The sequence below is a fragment of the Cyprinus carpio genome, chromosome B1 (genome assembly GCF_018340385.1).
Source record: "Cyprinus carpio isolate SPL01 chromosome B1, ASM1834038v1, whole genome shotgun sequence".
NCBI classification, from domain to species: Eukaryota; Metazoa; Chordata; class Actinopteri; order Cypriniformes; family Cyprinidae; genus Cyprinus; species Cyprinus carpio.
The window spans coordinates 31970669-31989247 of record NC_056597.1 but is presented as its reverse complement, the minus strand read 5'-3'; the positions used below and the strand labels follow the sequence as shown (position 1 = coordinate 31989247).

Below are 18579 nucleotides of genomic sequence, written 5' to 3'. Positions count from 1 at the left end.
CAGGTCAGTTCTTTACTGGTCAAATAATATTTTATATTATATTGCCCAGGTTGATTATATAATAACCCAGAGCAAATGATCTTGTGTTTGTCAGGTCAGGTTCTCTGTTTTAAAGTGATTGGCTGCTCTGGAGGGAGTGTAATGTTCAAGTGCATGAATAATATTTTATATTAGTCTAATGATCAGCTTAAAGGAAAGTATTTCTGCAGAAACAGAGACAGAGACTGTAAACCTGGCATCAGTACTGAGCTTCAGCGCCGCTGGGTTAATAATGAGAGATTCTCTCTGTATGATGATGAAAACAGCAGATTCTTCACAGTGTTTATCAGGAACCTCAGCAGAGAGGATGATGGGAAATACAAATGTGGAAACAATCAGAAATGGAGTCGTGATGTTGAGTTAGTTTTGAACAACAAGGTGAACAAAAGTATGTTTTATATTTTATTTAAATTATTATTTTATTTTTATTATAGTATTGTTTAAAGGTGCACTACGAGGACAAAAATTTCATTTACAAAGCAATTTAATATATAATATTGATCAAACTTTCTTAATTCATTGTTTTAACTGTCTAAATTGTTTTTATTATTTATAATTTGTGTTGTATTGATTTTTAGTTTTATGTCATTGTTATTTGAGAGGTCACAGAAAGAAGACCATCTACTAAACGTTACTAATATTGGAAATATTCCTTGTAGGACAAACATTTTCTGTCAGTATGTTTCTGTCTTGATGTAGGATGACAGATCTCGCTCATGTTTTGATCACAGGTGACATACAAACAAGCACAAACCATGTTAACATAAATAACTCTGCAAGAAACGTCACACTTCATGTGTCACACAGAGAGGGCGATAGAGAGACTAAAGTTCTCTGTAGTGCATCTTTAATAATAATAATAATAATAATAATACTAATAACATTTTAAGATTTCAGTGCATGTCACAATGATTTATTGAAATCATTTTCAGAATCTTCTTCTTGTGGGACGTCTGTTATCAGATCTGCATATGAAGGTCAAACAATCACTTTCAGTTGTGAATATGAACACAAGTTTGAAACACACACCAAAGTCTTGTACAGAGTGAACGGAGATCCTGTGCTTGTGCTGAGCAGCTCTCAATCATCACAATCATCTGAAGAGAAGTTCATCCTGTCTGACGGTCAGAAAGATCACTTTACTGTGACCATCAGAGACATTTCTGCAGAGGAGCGTGGAGTTTATTTATGTGGAGTGGAGAGAGACGGAGCAGATAAACCACCTTCAGAAACATCAAATACTCACATAACCTTCATTAAAGAGATTGAGCTGAATGTTTATAGTGAGTTTAGATTCATTTTAATGAAAAAATCCTTATAAATTCTCTAAATAAGAAATGTAAATCTCTCCTGACTGTTAATAATGAAATAAATCAATCATTAAATATTGTCTTGCAGGTCAGATAACTTCTGTCCAGGTTGAGGCCTACATCAGTAAATCAGTCTTCATTAAGTGTGAATTTCCAGAAGAATTCAAAGGAAACAAGAAATTTATCCAGAAAGATTCATCACAGGAGATCTCTGTTGAACAGAATCAGTGGATCCCTCATGGTAAAGTGCTCATGTATGATGATACCAGTGCAGGAGTTTTGAAGGTTTTTATCAGTGATTTAACTGCAGCTGATGAAGGAACGTACAGATGTGCAGTGAATACTGCTGATGATCTTCTGTTCATGAGGATCACACTGAAGATCAGTCAAGGTAAAGAGTTTCTGTGTGGAGCCTGTTTCTGGACAATTTGTAGCAGTTAAAATGAGAAAATAAGATTTGAATTTTATTGTTTTTGTGTATAGGTGATCGTTTTCGTGAATCAAGTGAATCAGTTGCTGTTATTGGTGAAAGTGTGAAACTCAGCTGTAATTACCCTGAGAAACAGCAGCTCATCAAACACATCTGTAAAGAGAACGAGGAGAAGATCTGTCAGAGCATCAGTTCATCAGAGAAGCAGCGCTTTGAGTTTTCTGACAGTACAGCAGGAATGGAGTACAGCGAGCATCAGTAATGTGAGCCTGAGAGATGCTGGAGTTTACTGGTGTGGAGCAGAAACCAGACACGACCATCTGACTTCTGTTTCTCTCACCAATAAACATCAGCTGACTTTAACCAGTATGTACAGACACCACAAACCATGCAGTTCAATAACAGATGCATGTGTTTCAGTGTATAAATACATCTCTATTTCTCTCTGACTATCAGTGCCTCCAGTGATCGGACGTGAAGGAGATTCAGTCGAGATCAAATGCTGCCCTTATGATGAAATAAAAGAAGAAGTGTGTCTGCGCAGTGGAAAGTGTTTGATGAAAAAAAATATAAAATGTCTGTATGAGGAAAAGTTTCACTGAAGATGCTCAAAATATCATTCAGTCAGATGAAGATCATGTTATAAAACCAAGGATTTCAGTAAAGGACGACACTGAACTCAATCTCTTCACTGTGAACATGACTGAGCTGAGAGCAGAGGATGCTGGGAAATACTGGTGTGCAGTGAGAGACGTGTTTAACCTTCCCCTTGAGTTCGTGATCATCATGAAGGACGGTGAGGATGTTTATTTGAGAAGAATCTCAGTGTTTCTGCTCATTCTGTTATCAAACTCATCATATTTAATGTTGTGCTCTTCAGCGGTCATTCATGAAGCGTCTGTCGGAGGATCAGCGTCCATCAGCTGTAAACACATCAGGAAACAAACACAGAAGTTTTTCTGCAGAGGAGATCAGCCCAGTATCTGCATCAGAGACGGAGCTCGTGTTTCATCAAATAACAGAATAAACGGCAGATTCTCTCTGACTGAAGAAACCTCTGCTGGAGTCTTTACTGTGAAGATCAGCGATCTGAGAGTAGAGTATTCTGGGAAATACTGGTGTGGAGAGGAGATCTCTGGGTCCTTCATATTCACTGAAGTTCAGCTACATCTGACCAGAGGTAAAAGACTTTCACTAAGCGAATCATTCACCTTCAGATGAACACAAATGTTTGGTCCCCGAGCAGCTGTCCTGCAGAGTTCAGCTCAAATCATCTTCCTGTAACCTTAGTAATCCTGAAGACACTGAGCTTGTTCAGGTGTGTTTGATTAGAAAGAATGTGATAGAAGAATCCACTGATTTTTTAACAGGTGTTTTACCTGAATTTTGCATTATGGTATGTTTTTAGGTTAAAGAAAATGTCTGTAAACTTAACATAGCAGAACATTACAACACCTTTTCTGTTTTTTTTTTTTTTTCTTTTTTTCCTAACGGTGTGATAGTTGTTTGGGTGAACTGTTACAGTAACCTGCCTGATGTGTGTGAACAGAGATGTTTCACACCAGCTGAAAACCACAGACAACAGCAAGCAACAAAACCCTCGTGTTTGAGTAAAACTTGCTGCTGCTTCTTTTGTGTTTTCATACTGTCATTGCAATTAATTAATTAATTAATTAATTTATTTATTTATTGTGGAGCACAAAAGATGTTTTTTTTTTAAATGTTGTTTTAAATGGTTCCTCACACAGGGTCATGCAGCTTCATAAGAGCTTACAGAACTGACTAATGTACAACATTAAAGCCCCATTCACAGCAGGAACGATAACTATAAAGATAACGATAAAGATACAGTTCCAAAAAGTCGTTCTCAATAACACTTATTGAACTCAACTGATCTGAATAATGGTACTATTGTCTTCTGTAGAGATGATTTACAGCTGATCTTGAATTTGTTTCATAACTGGTTAATTTTATAGCATCAACACGGTTATTATCCTCTTTATTACAGTGAAGCTGCTTTGAGCAATCTGCAGGCCTGTTGTAAAAAAAACTATAGAAATAAATGTGACTTGAATCAGTCTTGGGCATGAAACTGGAGTTTGACATCTAGTTACTGTCTGCTTTTAGAAGATTTTCTTCAGTCACATGTTGTGTTTAACAGAAGACTGGATTAGACAGCGACTCTTATATTAGATAGAAATATGTTCCTCTAATTTTTTTAAGCATGATTGTGTATTTTCAGAAATGACGACATCTAACACCAAAAGAGAAACATCCCAGGAAAAGGCTGGTGAGTCTGCTTCTCAGTTTGAACTGAAAGTGATATTATGATAAATGTACAACATGTGTAAGAAATATTGTGGTTTTTATTTTTTTTTATTTTTTCATTAAGAAATGACCTCATCTGACACTAAAAAGGAAACCGTCCAGGAAACAGAAAATCCTGGTGAGATAAATTACCTCTTTTTCTCGTCATGCTGAAGCTCTTCTGTTCTTGCACTTATTCAGACAGATTCATGTTTCGATTGTGTGTGTGTGTGTGTGTGTGTGTGTGTGTTAGTGTGTGTGTGTGTGTGTGTGTGTGTGTGTGTGTGTGTGTGTGTGTGTGTGTAACAGAAATTAATTAAATAATGAGTGAAAAATGATTCCATATACTGGATTTCACATCTTCATCTTGCAATTATGACTATTTATGGGTGGGTTTGGGGAATTAACAGCTTGTCCACTCAGTCAGATCCATGAATTTTTATATATATATATATATATATATATATATATATATATATATATATATATATATATATATAAAACATATACAATGCAATTTTAACATTTAAGTTCTTTAATTACTTTAAATGTGATTTGTCATTTGTTTCTTTAGAACTATATAATGACAATAATAACAGGCTAATTAGTATCCTCAATAATGTTGCGCAGCAGTATGTTAAGTTCACAAATAGCTTGTCCGTCTGGATTCCAACTAGCAGCTCCCTTGAATGTTTATAATAAAAACCACCATCTATACTGACAGAAATTACTACGAAATTAGCAACATCTACAATTCAAAACCAGACAACTATGACTTGTTTGGAACAGACATCAGTCATTCTGGGTAAGGTATTATGGGTAATTTTGGGTAATCTGGCCTGCCGTGGCATTGGTTTTTGCATTGAAATATTCGTGAGCAAGGGATTTTCTGGAATCTACAAACAGCAAAATAATAGCATATCGGCGAATGCTTTTTCTCTCTTTTTCTGGCAGTCACTTCAGTGCATATGTGTGCAGAGAGTGTCAAAGGTTTCTGTTTTCAACGTGTTTTTGCAGCGTTGAGCAGTGTGACCAATCACAGACATATCTGTTGATTTCGAACACAATCAGTTAATCAATCCACTTACAGCTCAAACAGCATTATTTAGTGCTGAGCTCTGCACACTCGCGAATCCTCTCATTATAACAAAGAACAGACTCATTAATTATAAAAGTGTTTTTTGTGTTTGTAATGGATTGATTTCAAACAAAGTGTGGATGCTATAAATAATGGATTGATTTTTTTTTGCTATCTAGGCTATAGTCTATATAATCCTCTCATCATTTTTATAAAGGGTTTATTTTTAGTGGTGCTACCTTTATTTTTAGAGGACCAACTGGTACAAGGTACAAACTGTTCAGTTTCTCAAAGTGACATCTACATCTGGAATGCATCTCACAATCCGTCTCCAATGTGTTTTGGACCAGTCCATTATAAATTCTTTCTTTCTTTCTTTTCTTTTTTTTTTTAATTGAGCCGATGATGTGAATTATACACTTTCTATATGCCCCACGGGTTCTGATGAGGAAAAATGTGAATAATAATAATAAACTTAATAATGAACTTTATTTTTCTATAGCGCCTTTAAATGTAGATATCAAAGCGCTGAACAAAAACAAATACACTGTATAAAATAATACAACAAGCAAAAATATGAAAAGAATTGCAAATCAAAACAACAAAAATAAAACAATTTTAAAAAATAAATAATACAAATGTTCAATTAAAAGCTACCCTAAAAAAAAGAGTTTTAAGGCGAGATTTAAAAATGCTAAGAGTTTTAGCTTGCCTTATCTCAATAGGTAAAGAATTCCACAGTTTTTGAGCTAATGAAGAAAAAGGCCTGTCGCCCATCAATCTTAAACGGGTTAATGGAACAGCTGAAAGGCCAGTTTCAGATGAGCGAAGGTCACGTGTTGGATTATAAGGAATTAAAAGCTCAGACAAATATTGAGGTGCCACCCATGCAAAGCCTTGTAAGTAAGCATCACAATTTTAAAATCAACCCTAAGATTAACAGGGAGCCAATGTAAAGACTCCAAGACCGGAGTAATATGATCTCTCATCTTAGTTCTAGTAAGGATTCTAGCAGCCGAATTTTGCACTACCTGCAATTTGTTTAAGGTAGTTTTTGACGCCCCCACCAACAAGGCATTACAATAATCAATCCTGGTAAACACAAAAGTGTTTATCAACCTCTCAGCAAAAGGAAAAGACAGCATTGGACGTAGTCTGGCAATATTTCTAAGATTAAAAAAGGAGGTTTTAACAGTGTTTTGAACATGTGGCTCAAAAATCACCCCTAAATTCTTTAGTTTTGGTTTAAACTCCATAATTGAACTATCAAAGGGCAAAGTAACTGATCCAGCTTTACGTAACTGGTGGGGTGAACTAATGAGCATAACCTCAGTTTTTTCACTGTTAAGACAAAGAAAATTTTGTGACATCCATTCTTTTATCCTAGAAATACATGTGGAAATAAAATCAACAGGCACAGTGTCATTAGGTTTAGTGTGTATGTAGATCTGAGTATCATCTGCATAAAGGTGAAATTTTAGACCAAGAGATCTCAAAAGCTGACCAAGTGGAAAAATATAATTGTTAAAAAGCAAGGGGCCCAAAATTGATCCCTGAGGGACTCCAGATTGCACAGCACCAGTTTTAGACCTAAATCCCCCCATAGACACAAATTGCTTACGATCAGAGAGGTAGGACTTAAATCAATTAAGTGCAGTATCACAGACCCCAAAAACAGTTTCTAGCTGAGTAATTAAAACCAAATGATCTACAGTGTCAAAAGCGGCACTGACATCAAGAAGGATCAAAATTGAAAGATAAACAGAATCTGAGGCAATTAACAAATCATTAGTAACCTTGACCAGTGCTGTTTCAGTAATATAGAATTTGCGGAAGCTGTGAGATATAAACTCAAAATGGCAAGAACAAAAGTATCTCAAAATTATGAGATGAAAAGTCACAGTCTCTTTTTATATATATAAAGACCAGCAAAAAGCGAAGTCTGGTAAGATTCCGAATAATTTAGAAGTTTCTCAGTTTTGTTTTGGATGTGATTTATCTATTTATTCATTAGTTTTAGTTGTATGTATGTTTCTAAAGATATTTGTTGATAAATGTCATGGTCTCACCTTGTTTCTCAGTCAAAATCTCTTTGTGTGATTTCAGGTTTTTTTGTAATAGCTGTTGTTTCTGTGGGTTTGCTCCTGCTGGCTCTGGTTATAGCCTTAATCTTATTCAAACTGAAACACAACAAACATGGTGAGACACAAACACTCTATTGCACATTTAGTAAATCTTTCTTTCCTGAGCTTGTCTCCCTCTGCTGGTCAAAAATACAGTCGCAGTTTAAAGGGTTACTCCACCCCAAAATGAACATTTTGTCATTAATCACTTACTCCCATGTTGTTTTAAACCCTTAAAAAGCTTTGTTTGTCTTCGAAACACAATTTAAGATATTTTGGATGAAAACAGGGTGACTTGAGGCTGTCTCATAGACTGCCAAATAAATAACAGTGTCAAGGTCCAGGAAAGTATGAGCAGACTGCCAAATAAATTAGTCCATCTGCCATCAGTGATTGAACCGTAATGTTATGAAGCAACGAGAATACTTTCTGTATGAGAAGAAAACAAAAAAATTACTTTATTCAACAATTTATCTCCTCTGTGTCACTCCACATCACTGTAGCACCATTTTATAGAATATCTGCTGAATGCAAACTGCGTACACTCTTCAGTACAGCGTAAGTATGTCTTTCATACATTTCTGGACCTTGACAGTATAATTTACTTGGCAGTCAATGGGACAGTCACAAGCCTCCCGTTTTTCATCCAAAATATCTTAAATTGTGTTTCAAAGTCGAACAATGCTTTTACGGGTTTGGAACAACATGGGGGTAAGTGATTAATGACTAAATTTACATTTTGGGGTGGAGTTTCCCTTTAAAATCATCTCTTTTTTTTGCATCTCAGATGTTTCTCTTGTTCACACAGGCATCATTTCATCAACAGACAGAAGACAGACAGGGGATCATGAAACGGTGAGTTTCAGAACTGTAATCTGCATCTCAATATGTGAAATGTCTAAGCTGATACTGTGTGATTCATGTTTTGGAAATTTCACTTCTTACAGACTCAAGAAGACATTCAAGACACCAGGCACCTTGATCCTGAATCAGATCCTCTCTATTCAACAGTCGAGTTACCCACAAACCCCTCTGATTCACAGAATCCACTTTACTCAGCAGTTCAGTTACCCACAATCCCCTCTGATTCACAGAATCCACTTTACTCAGCAGTTCAGTTACCCACAATCCCCTCTGATGGGCTCCTGTACGCTGCTGTCAGTTTCCAGAAGTGTGAAGAGTCTCTCAGTGAAGCTACAGTCAGATTCAGTAAAGAGGAGACTCAGTGTGATTATGCATCTGTCAATCACAACACCTCGCCAAATTAATATTACCACTGGATTTTTGTTTTTATACACAACTAGAAGCAGTCACTGAGAATGATAGAATCATTAAGTTTCATCGAGCAAGTTATTGAGCAGTCATCTACAGGTCAGTGTTGGGAAAACCTGAAATGTTTCTCTGTGACTGAAGAGAACATCACTCCTTACCCTTTGTTTACACTGCACACGTCTGCGGCGCGTTACGACTCCAACAAGGTTTTTTTTCGTCCTCCACACGATGCCAACTCACACCAGGAGCACTTCAGAAGCCATGCAACTGGATTCACGAGACCACGTGATTTGCCTGTCCGACATTGTTTTTCTTGATTTTGGAGTTCTACCATGGTGATGTTGGCTAAATGGTTATGTTTTGTCCAGTTTAATTGTGTTTATTGTTGTGTTTATTGCTATGTCCTGCTTTGTTGTGCTGTAGCCTACAGTCGTGGCCAAAAGTTTTGAGAATTACATAAATATTGGAAATTGGAAAAGTTGCTGCTTAAGTTTTTATAATAGCAATTTGCATATACTCCAGAATGTTATGAAGAGTGATCAGATGAATTGCATAGTCCTTCTTTGCCATGAAAATTAACTTAATCCCAAAAAAACCTTTCCACTGCATTTCATTGCTGTCATTAAAGGACCTGCTGAGATCATTTCAGTAATCATCTTGTTAACTCAGGTGAGAATGTTGACGAGCACAAGGCTGGAGATCATTATGTCAGGCTGATTGGGTTAGAATGGCAGCCTTGACATGTTAAAAGGAGGGTGATGCTTGAAATCATTGTTCTTCCATTGTTAACCATGGTGACCTGCAAAGAAACGCGTGCAGCCATCATTGCGTTGCATAAAAATGGCTTCACAGGCACCTATATCAACAACTTATAGGTTCATCAAGAACTTCAAGGAAAGAGGTTCAATTCTTGTAAAGAAGGCTTCAGGGCGTCCAAGAAAGTCCAGCAAGTCCCAGGATCGTCTCCTAAAGAGGATTCAGCTGCGGGATCGGAGTGCCACCAGTGCAGAGCTTGCTCAGGAATGGCAGCAGGCAGGTGTGAGCGCATCTGCACGAACAGTGAGGCGAAGACTTTTGGAAGATGGCCTGGGTGTCAAGAAGGGCAGTAAAGAAGCCACTTCTCTCCAAAAAAAAACATCAGGGACAGATTGATCTTCTAGAGAATATATAGTGAATGGACTGCTGAGGACTGGGGGCAAAGTCATATTCTCCGATGAAGCCCCTTTCCGATTGTTTGGGGCATCTGGAAAAAGGCTTGTCCGGAGAAGAAAAAGGTGAACGCTACCATCAGTCCTGTGTCATGCCAACAGTAAAGCATCCTGACACCATTCATGTGTGGGGTTGCCTCTCATCCAAGGGAGTGGACTCACTCACAATTCTGCCCAAAATCACAGCCATGAATAAAGAATGGTACCAAAACACCCTCCAACAGCAACTTCTTCCAACAACAGTTTGGTGAAGAACAATGCATTTTCCAGCACGATGGGAGCAACGTGCCATAAGGCAAAAGTGATAACTAAGTGGCTCGGGGACCAGAATGTTGAAATTGTGGGTCCATGGCCTGGAAACTGCCCAGATCTTAATCCCATTGAGAACTTGTGGTCAATCCTCAAGAGGCGGGTGGACAAACACACTAATTCTGACAAACTCCAAAAAGTTATTATGAAAGAATGGGTTGCTATCAGTCAGGATTTGGCCCAGAAGTTGATTGAGAGCATGCCCAGTCAAATTGCAGAGGTCCTGAAAAAGAAGGGCCAACACTGCAAATACTGACTCTTTGCATAAATGTCATGTAATTGTCGATAAAAGCCTTTGAAACGTATGAAGTGCTTGTAATTATATTTCAGTACATCACAGAAACAACTGAAACAAAGATCTAAAAGCAGTTTAGCAGCAAACTTTTTGAAAACTAATATTTATGTAATTCTCAAAACTTTTGGCCACGACTGTACATACAAAGTCAATACACTTAAAGTTCAATTATGTGTGACAAGGATGAAAGATTTGTAGCTGTATTTTAGTCTGCACAGGATGTTTATTTTGTATTTGAACTGTGGACTAGGCGTCTATCTTTAGCGAAGTAGCATGGAGAGCCGTTTCTGGGACGCTTTGGCTCCGGTGGCCATGACGGAGCCATAACCCGCTGCAGACGTGTGCGGTTTAAATTAGGGTTTTTTACACTGCACACATCAGCAGTGTTACGGCTCTGACGCGGCCCCGGGAGCTGATCGCAGCCGGTCTCGTCAAAGCTTGTGTTTATACCAGCTGCACAGTTCTGAAGTTTTCGTGCCATTATTTTGGTGGTTGAAAGAGTGTCTGTGTATGGATGTCAAATGGCCGTAAAGTGTTTGATGTCAATTTGATGTCTTTTCAATATCAAGGTGCCCACTGGGTAATAAACTTTTATAACTTTTAATAAAAATCTGTGAATTGTGTTTGCATTTATGAAACGTTTATAACTTTTAATAAGAATCTCAGATCTGTGAAGAATTGTGTTTGCATTTATTTTGTGCATGTGAAGTGATTTTTGTGAATAAGAGTTTTTTTCTGTAATCTTACACAGCTGGGTTGATGTGTACACAGCCTTATCAGGCAATGATTTTGCGGGCAGCGTTTGCAGACAAATTTACCTCAAACTGCTGAGGTAGAATAACAATTTAAAGATTTAAAACAAAATAGAGTGAGCTTCGATCATAGCTAAACAAATATTTAATTCCTATATTTCACACTAGAAATTAGAAGTTATTTACTAAAGTAATCAACCCAGTATGACCCCAGCTGAGGGTCAGACAATCAAAAACAGTTTTATTCTTAATTACTTTTTCAATTACATTTACAACTAGTAGCCTATGTACACGCTGTATAAGTTCAGACATCAAATACCAAATTCATTTGGATAAACTATAATTTTAAAGGCAAATACGCATTAATCCACATTTCATCTTAAAATTGTATAGTAGACTGGTTTGTGATTTTCCTTTTTGTGGTGCTTGGCTGTGCTATACTTTAACAACTCTTTTGGAATTTTAATCAAGTAGATGAGGGCAGGATTAAGCCGACGTGGAAAAGGTCTTTTTCTCCAGCATCTTAAATTAGCATATTTCTGGACATTACATGTGTTTTACCTGCTTATTTAATGACCCCTGATTTACTTTTTTCTTTCTCTTTTCTTTAATTCTGAGAATATAGTCTTAGAAGGAAAGAATATTCTATATAGAATCTTTTTTATGGATTTATTTTTAAGTTTGTTTTAATTCACTAAATTTTAGGAACCTGAAGAATAAATAAATAAATAAACAGCATTAAAGTACTATGCCATCATTTAAGACATTTTCCTTACATAGAAGCTTTCTGGAATACAGTGTTGCTTAAAATTGAGTCAAGAATCCTAATGTTCTATAGAACCCCGTTTAATCTTTTACTCGGAATGTTACCTTATGATGAATATTCATATTATTTAAATAAATAATGACTTGATTAACATGTCCCCTTTTACATGTGATTTTTAATAAAGTTTTTGTAAAGCGGTGAATGAGTGATGTATGAGTTTATATTCAGACATCAAAGTCATCCAGGTTTTATTTGAATAGTTTAGGCAGCGAAGAAACAAACAAACATTTATTTGGAAATCCCATATTATGACAAATGAATATAAAGTACTGAAAGATACATACAATCAATATGTGTTTTATATCTATCTATTTATATGTTAATATAACTGCTTATATCCTGCCAATGAAAAACAAATGTAAATTAATTAAAAATAACATTAAATGTTCTTTTTTTATTTTATTTACAGCATTAAAATAAAATTATTTACAAGGATAATATTTAATGACTACAAATTACACCTCTGATTATGAATTGGTTAAAGAACTGGGCTAATAATCAGAAAAAATAAAGCTTGTATAAGAATGCATTCATAATGGACAACTTTTAAAATGCATAAACAACAGAAGAAGTGTGATTTACTCATGGACCTGTATTTAATGGTTACATTCATGTATGCTACTTTTACTTTATTTCACAATTTAAATTTAATTTTTTTTAATCATATTTATTTTCTGTTTTTAATCCTTATGAATCTTTTGTGTTTTTTGATTTTTTTGTTTTTGTATTTATTTTTACTTAAAACACTTTGAATACCTTTGTGTATGAAATTTGCTATGAATAAATTTGCCTTAGTATTTTTTTTGCTTTTGTTTGTTGTTCCTGAGAATGAAGGCACATCACAAGCTGATCATCAGCATCATGTGAAGAGCTTCACTACATGACAGATTCATTTACAATAGTTATGGTAAGCTTTCAATTCTTAGTCGACAAGCATTTATAGACAAATATTTGTTTTGCATCCTAACTATGTGAATGTTTTTCTTCTTCTTCTTCTTGTCACTTGCTTTAAGATTGTTAACCGACCTTCACCTGTTATCTAACCGTGTCCTGTAACTGCTGCAGCAGCTAAAACTATCACTGCAGTAACTATTAGTGCTCCAGCCCAACTGGAAAAAAAGCCTTCAGGAACTTTCTGTGGCATGCTGAAGTGCTCCAATAGACCAAGATGGCGGCGCGTACACATCGCGATGCTCAGCGTCTCTCCAGTTTTTGCAATTTTGCAGTATTTTTCCTGCTCATCTCAGGTCTGTTCGTACTGAACAGCTTTGCTTTAACGTCATACACCCGACGTTTTCTTTTGGATATCGTTGAGGACTTTTCCAACAGTTTTATCACCAATCTTCGACTCATCCCTGAGATCGCCAGAACACCCGAGGCTACGCACTCTACACGGCCGGGCGGAAGTCAAAAAAAAAAAAAAAAAAAAAAAAAAAAAAAAAGGAAAAAAAGGAAAAAAAAAAAAAAAGCGTCGAGATCGTAAACACAAGGCGGGGGGAAGGGGCGCCGCGGAGGTCTAAGAGCTAAGCTAAAGCTAACACCGCTCCAGCTCTCTTTACCGAGCATTTTCCTTGCTAATGTGCGGTCACTGGTGAACAAAATGGGGGCAGCGTCTCTCGCATCACCCACAGTAAGAGACTTTTGGACTGCAATGTCATGGTTTTCACCAGAAACATGGCTACACAGCGACGTACCGATAATGCTATTGAGCTAGCCGGACGCTACACGCTCCGGGCAGATAGAAACAGCAGATGACTCCGGCAAAACAAGAGGTGGTGGATTGTGCATTTATGTCAACAAAGCTTGGTGTACGAACACTGTCATTGTTGGGAGTCACTGCTCAGCTAACCTAGAGTTTCTCATGGTTAAATGTAGACCTTTTTATCTGCCACGGGAGTTCACTTCCACCATTATAACCGCAGTCTATATTCCACCGGATGCTAATGCCAAGCTTGCTTTGAACGAACTTCATGCAGCCATTAGTAAACAACAGACTGCTCACCCGGAGGCTGCTTTTATCGCGGGTGATTTTAATCACTGCAAATTAAAGACAGTGCTCCCCAAATTTCACCAGCATGTTTCCTGCCACACCAGAGGAGACAAAACTTTGGATCATGTTTACACAAAACATTGATGGAGCTTTACACCGCGACCCCCCTCCCCAACCTCGGACAGTCTGATCACCTTTCTTTGTTTCTCACCCCCAAGTATTTACCCCTCATCAACCGTGTGAAGCCATCAGTGAGGACCATCAAAGTGTGGCCAACTGGAGCAGACTCTTTACTTCAGGACAGGTTTCAACACACAGACTGGAGTATGTTTGCTTCTCAGGCTGCCTGTGGCTCTCACACGGACATCGACATCTATACCTCCTCTGTACTGAATCACATCAACACCACCACTGACAGTGTTACAACTGTAAAATATTTAATGATTTACTTTGATCTGAATTGATGTGTTTACATTGAGGTTAGATTTGTGCTGAAAGCCCACAACACTGCCTTCAGGTCAGATGATGCTCAGGCCTACAGCAAATACAGGGATGTAAGTTGATGGTGGGGTCTAAAGGGCCAAGTACTGCTACAAGCTGAAGGTAGAGGAACACTTTTCCAACTCTGACCCCAAACGCATGTGGCAGGGCATCCAGGTCATCAGTGACTACAAGTCAAGCAACTCCACTCCAACGGTCACAGACGTCTCCTTCCTTAACGAGCTAAATGACTTTTATGCTCGCTTCAACAGCGACAGCAAGGAGACGGCCACCAAAACCACACACTCAGCAGATCACCAACCCCTCAAATTCACCTCCACAGATGTCCACACTGCATTGAGCCGGATCAACGCACGCAAGGCTGCCGGCCCGGACGGCATTCCTGTTTGTGTGCTTAGGGCATGTGCAGAGCAGCTTGCAGGGGTCTTCACAGACATTTTCAACCTGTCCCTCACCCAAGCAACTGTGCCAACATGTTTTAAGTCCACATCCATTGTGCCAGTCCCGAAACACTCCTCCCCAAATGTGCCTGAATGACTATCGCCCTGTAGCACTCACACCCATCATTATGAAGTGCTTTGAGCGATTGGTCCTAGCACACCTCAAAGACTGCCTCCCACCCACACTGGACCCACACCAATTTGCCTACTGCAGAAATAGGAGCACAGAGGATGCAGTATGCACAGTGCTGCACTCTGCACTCACACACTTGGACAATAACAATACATATGTTCGGATGTTGTTTGTTGACTTCAGTTCAGCATTTAACACCGTCATTCCCTCCAAGCTGACCACAAAACTTGGAGACCTGGACATTAATACCTCCCTCTGCAACTGGATCATGGACTTTCTGACCAACAGAGCTCAGCATGTCAGGTCAGGCTACACCCACTCCACTACCATCACACTTAACACCGGCGTACCACAGGGCTGTGTGCTGAGCCCATTCCTCTACTCCCTGTACACCCACGACTGCAAGCCTGTGCATGGATCTAACTCCATCATTAAGTTTGCAGACGACACCACGGTGATTGGCCTCATCAGTGACAACGATTAGACTGCCTACAGGGAAGAGGTACAGCACCTGGCCACATGGTGCGCTGACAATAACCTGCTCCTTAACACCAGTAAGACAAAGGAGCTCATTGTGGACTTCAGGAAGAAGAAAGGAAGCACGCATGACCCCATCCACATTAACGGGATGGTTGTTGAACGTGTCTCCAGCTTCAAGTTCCTGGGAACCACCATCACGGAGGACCTGTCCTGGACCACAAACACCTCCAGCCCTGGTCAAGAAGGCTCACCAACGCCTCTTCTTCCTCAGAACACTGAAGAAGAACCAACTGTCTTTAGCCATCCTGGTGAACTTTTACCGGTGTGCGATCGAGAGCATCCTGACCAGTTGTATCACAGTCTGGTATGGGGAACTGCTCTGTAGCTGACCGCAAAGCACTGCAGAGGGTGGTGAAAACTGCCCAACGCATCACAGGAACACCACTTCCTGCTATTGAGGACATCCAGAGGAAACGCTGGATGTCTACGTCGAGCTCGATGCATTCTTAAGGACTTCTCTCACCCTGACCATGGACTGTTTAACCTCCTGCCCTCCGTGAGGCGCTTCAGGAGCCTCCGGACAAGGACCAGGAGATCCAGGAACCGCTTTTTTCCCTACAGGTGTCTCCTTACTGAACTCTGCCCTCTGACACCCCCCACACCATACACACAGACTCCTCCCCCACTTCATCACTACATCTGACCGATTTATTTATTATTATTTATTTACACAAGCAAAAAACAGTAAAACTTGTTATCACTTGCACTACTGTCTGTTCATCCAGATACACTGAATAACCCATTTGCACACTGAAATATTTTCTATGCACTTTACTTTCCATTGCAATAGTGTAAATTATGTTCGTTTGTTCATAGTTCTGCCTATAGTGTACATACACTTTCACATATTCCATCTGTATAGTATGTTCATAGTACACCTATCTGTATATCATGCTGATAGTATTTAAAATTTTAAATTCTGTAATTATGTATGTCCATAATACTTATGTGTATAGTTATTGTACATATTGTAGACCTTGTATATTCTGTACTTACTGCTTATTGCACTTCTGGTTAGATGCTAACTGCATTTCGTTGCCTTGTACCTTACATGTGCAGTGACAATAGAGTTGAATCTAATCTAATCTAATCTCTGTGCTGTAATAGTGCCCTCTGCTGTCTTCTTTAGCAGCTCTGTGACCTGATCTGTGTTTCGTCTGTCTCTGTTGTTGAACGAGTGATATCTGCCATCACACCAGACGATCAGACGCTGGAGATCAGGACTTCATCTAATGTGATCTTCCACAGATTCAGTGTTCAGATGATCAGCGTGAGTGAAGAGGATGAAGGTGTAGAACAAAGCTTCTGCTCCAAAGCTGTTCTGAATCCACATCACAGTGTTCCTCTCTTCTTCTGTGAGTTTCACATCCAGCCTGATGACCAGCAGAATCACATGAGGACCAGGAGCAGACACACCGGTCTTTATCTCATTCATCAGATCCTCTTCACTGACCGCTGGGTTAAACAGTCCTGGAGTGTCCACTGCTGTGATGGTTCTTTGGCCCACAGCTGCTTTTTTACTCATACAGATTGAAGTGACAGCATTCTCTCTAAATATACTTTCGCTCAGGATTGTGTTTCCAGTTGCACTCTTTCCTGATCCAGTTTTTCCCAGCAGCAAAAGCCTCAGATCTGCAGGTCAGAGAGAAGGTAACACTAATAAGGGGTTTCAAGTCCTACTTCCAGCAGAGTTTAGCTCCAAGCCTAATTAAACACACCTGCAGCAGCTGATCAAAGTCTTCAGGATTATTTAAACGTCAGTGTGTTGGACTGTGCCCCTGCCCTAAACTCTCTGTGTACAAAACACAACTCGCTCCTGAAACTGCTGTGATTGACACTGTGGTAACTATAGCAACATTCTGGCGTCTTGGCATCATGGTCGGTATCCTCTATTCTGAACCAAGTAATATTACAGTGACAATAGACTTATGTTGAGCAAGTGTAATAAAGCACATTCAGTGGGGACGTGTGTTGTTTCTCCTGTAAGACTGCTTCACAGAGCTTACTCTTCCATGTCTACGTATAATAATGTGCTACTATTTTCAGATGACCACTTGAAAAGTTGCTAATATTTTTGATGCTCAAAGTACAAAGTATCCAAAAAGATAGTTAATACAGTAACTAATTACATTTACTCAAATACTGTACACCTCTGTTCACTGTTGATAATGACCAGATCAACACAATCTTATATCTTTGGATCTGATATTCTTTGGATCTCTTTTTTTAGGCTGTATGAAAGGAAATGGATAGTTCATAAGCTTTCTTTAATTCATCAGTCAGAGATATGACTTTGTTTTCTAACTCCAGATTCTTCTGATTCAAAGAGTCAAAGTTTCTCTGTAACTGGTCATCAGTGAGATCTTTGATTCTGGTCTCCAGATTCCTCCGACTCAAAGAGTTGAACTTGTTCTGCAGTTGATCTCTTTCAGTAATTAGATCAGTGTAACTGTCCTGTAAGTTGTTGATAGTTATTAACTCCTCAACTGTGTTCTTGTAACTCAGCAGGTCTTTCTCTGCTTCGATGATGAAGAACAGCAGGAAGAAACAAATGAGACTCAGTGTCCCCAGCCATCTACTTCCTTCTGATGTCAAAAGGGAGTGGAAAACCCTTCTGACAAACAGGGAGAAAACACACAAATATCAATTATTATCAATTCACTGCACATTACAGTGTTTGCATAATTAATATGAAAGTCAATATTCTGAGAATACTAATGTTTTTTGAAGCACATTTAAAAATAACGAAACCACATTAATCTTAATAACTAAGATTAACTTTGTACACAATCATTTATAAGTGATATGTAGTTGCTAATGAAGGCTGGAAGTGAAAGCCTTTCCTTCAGTGGTTCAGATATAAATACAAGCCTTGACTAGATGGACGCGATCAGCTGGTGACTGTGTTGGAGCTTTAACACACTGCAGACATGTGCAGTGTAAAGATATTTATTCATTATACAGTGTAGATAGCTTCACTTATTATAACGGGAGTGTTTTAAACTGAAGAATACTCACGCTACACT

The 18579-nt window shown here is 38.5% G+C and overlaps 1 protein-coding gene across 1 annotated transcript; it reads left to right on the top strand.

Moving 5' to 3' along the window:
- Window positions 1–2377: 2377 nt before the first annotated feature.
- Window positions 2378–9106, top strand: LOC109074595. The gene is made up of 7 exons (XM_042717537.1): window positions 2378–2575; window positions 2660–2959; window positions 4022–4069; window positions 4172–4225; window positions 7271–7363; window positions 8096–8142; window positions 8235–9106. Exons 1-7 carry the CDS (start codon window positions 2479–2481, stop codon window positions 8553–8555), a joined length of 960 nt encoding a protein of 319 aa, XP_042573471.1. The 5' UTR covers window positions 2378–2478; the 3' UTR covers window positions 8556–9106.
- The last annotated feature ends 9473 nt before the right edge of the window (window positions 9107–18579 follow it).

What these genes read in the sequence shown, in the direction of transcription:
- LOC109074595 (XM_042717537.1), top strand. Translation starts at nt 2,479, where the DNA reads ATGACTGAGCTGAGAGCAGAGGATGCTGGGAAATACTGGTGTGCAGTG. An exon ending in CGTGATCATCATGAAGGACG is followed by an intron (nt 2,576 to 2,659) that starts GTGAGGATGTTT and finishes TGTGCTCTTCAG; the next exon opens with CGGTCATTCATGAAGCGTCT. An exon ending in AACATCCCAGGAAAAGGCTG is followed by an intron (nt 4,070 to 4,171) that starts GTGAGTCTGCTT and finishes TTTTTCATTAAG; the next exon opens with AAATGACCTCATCTGACACT.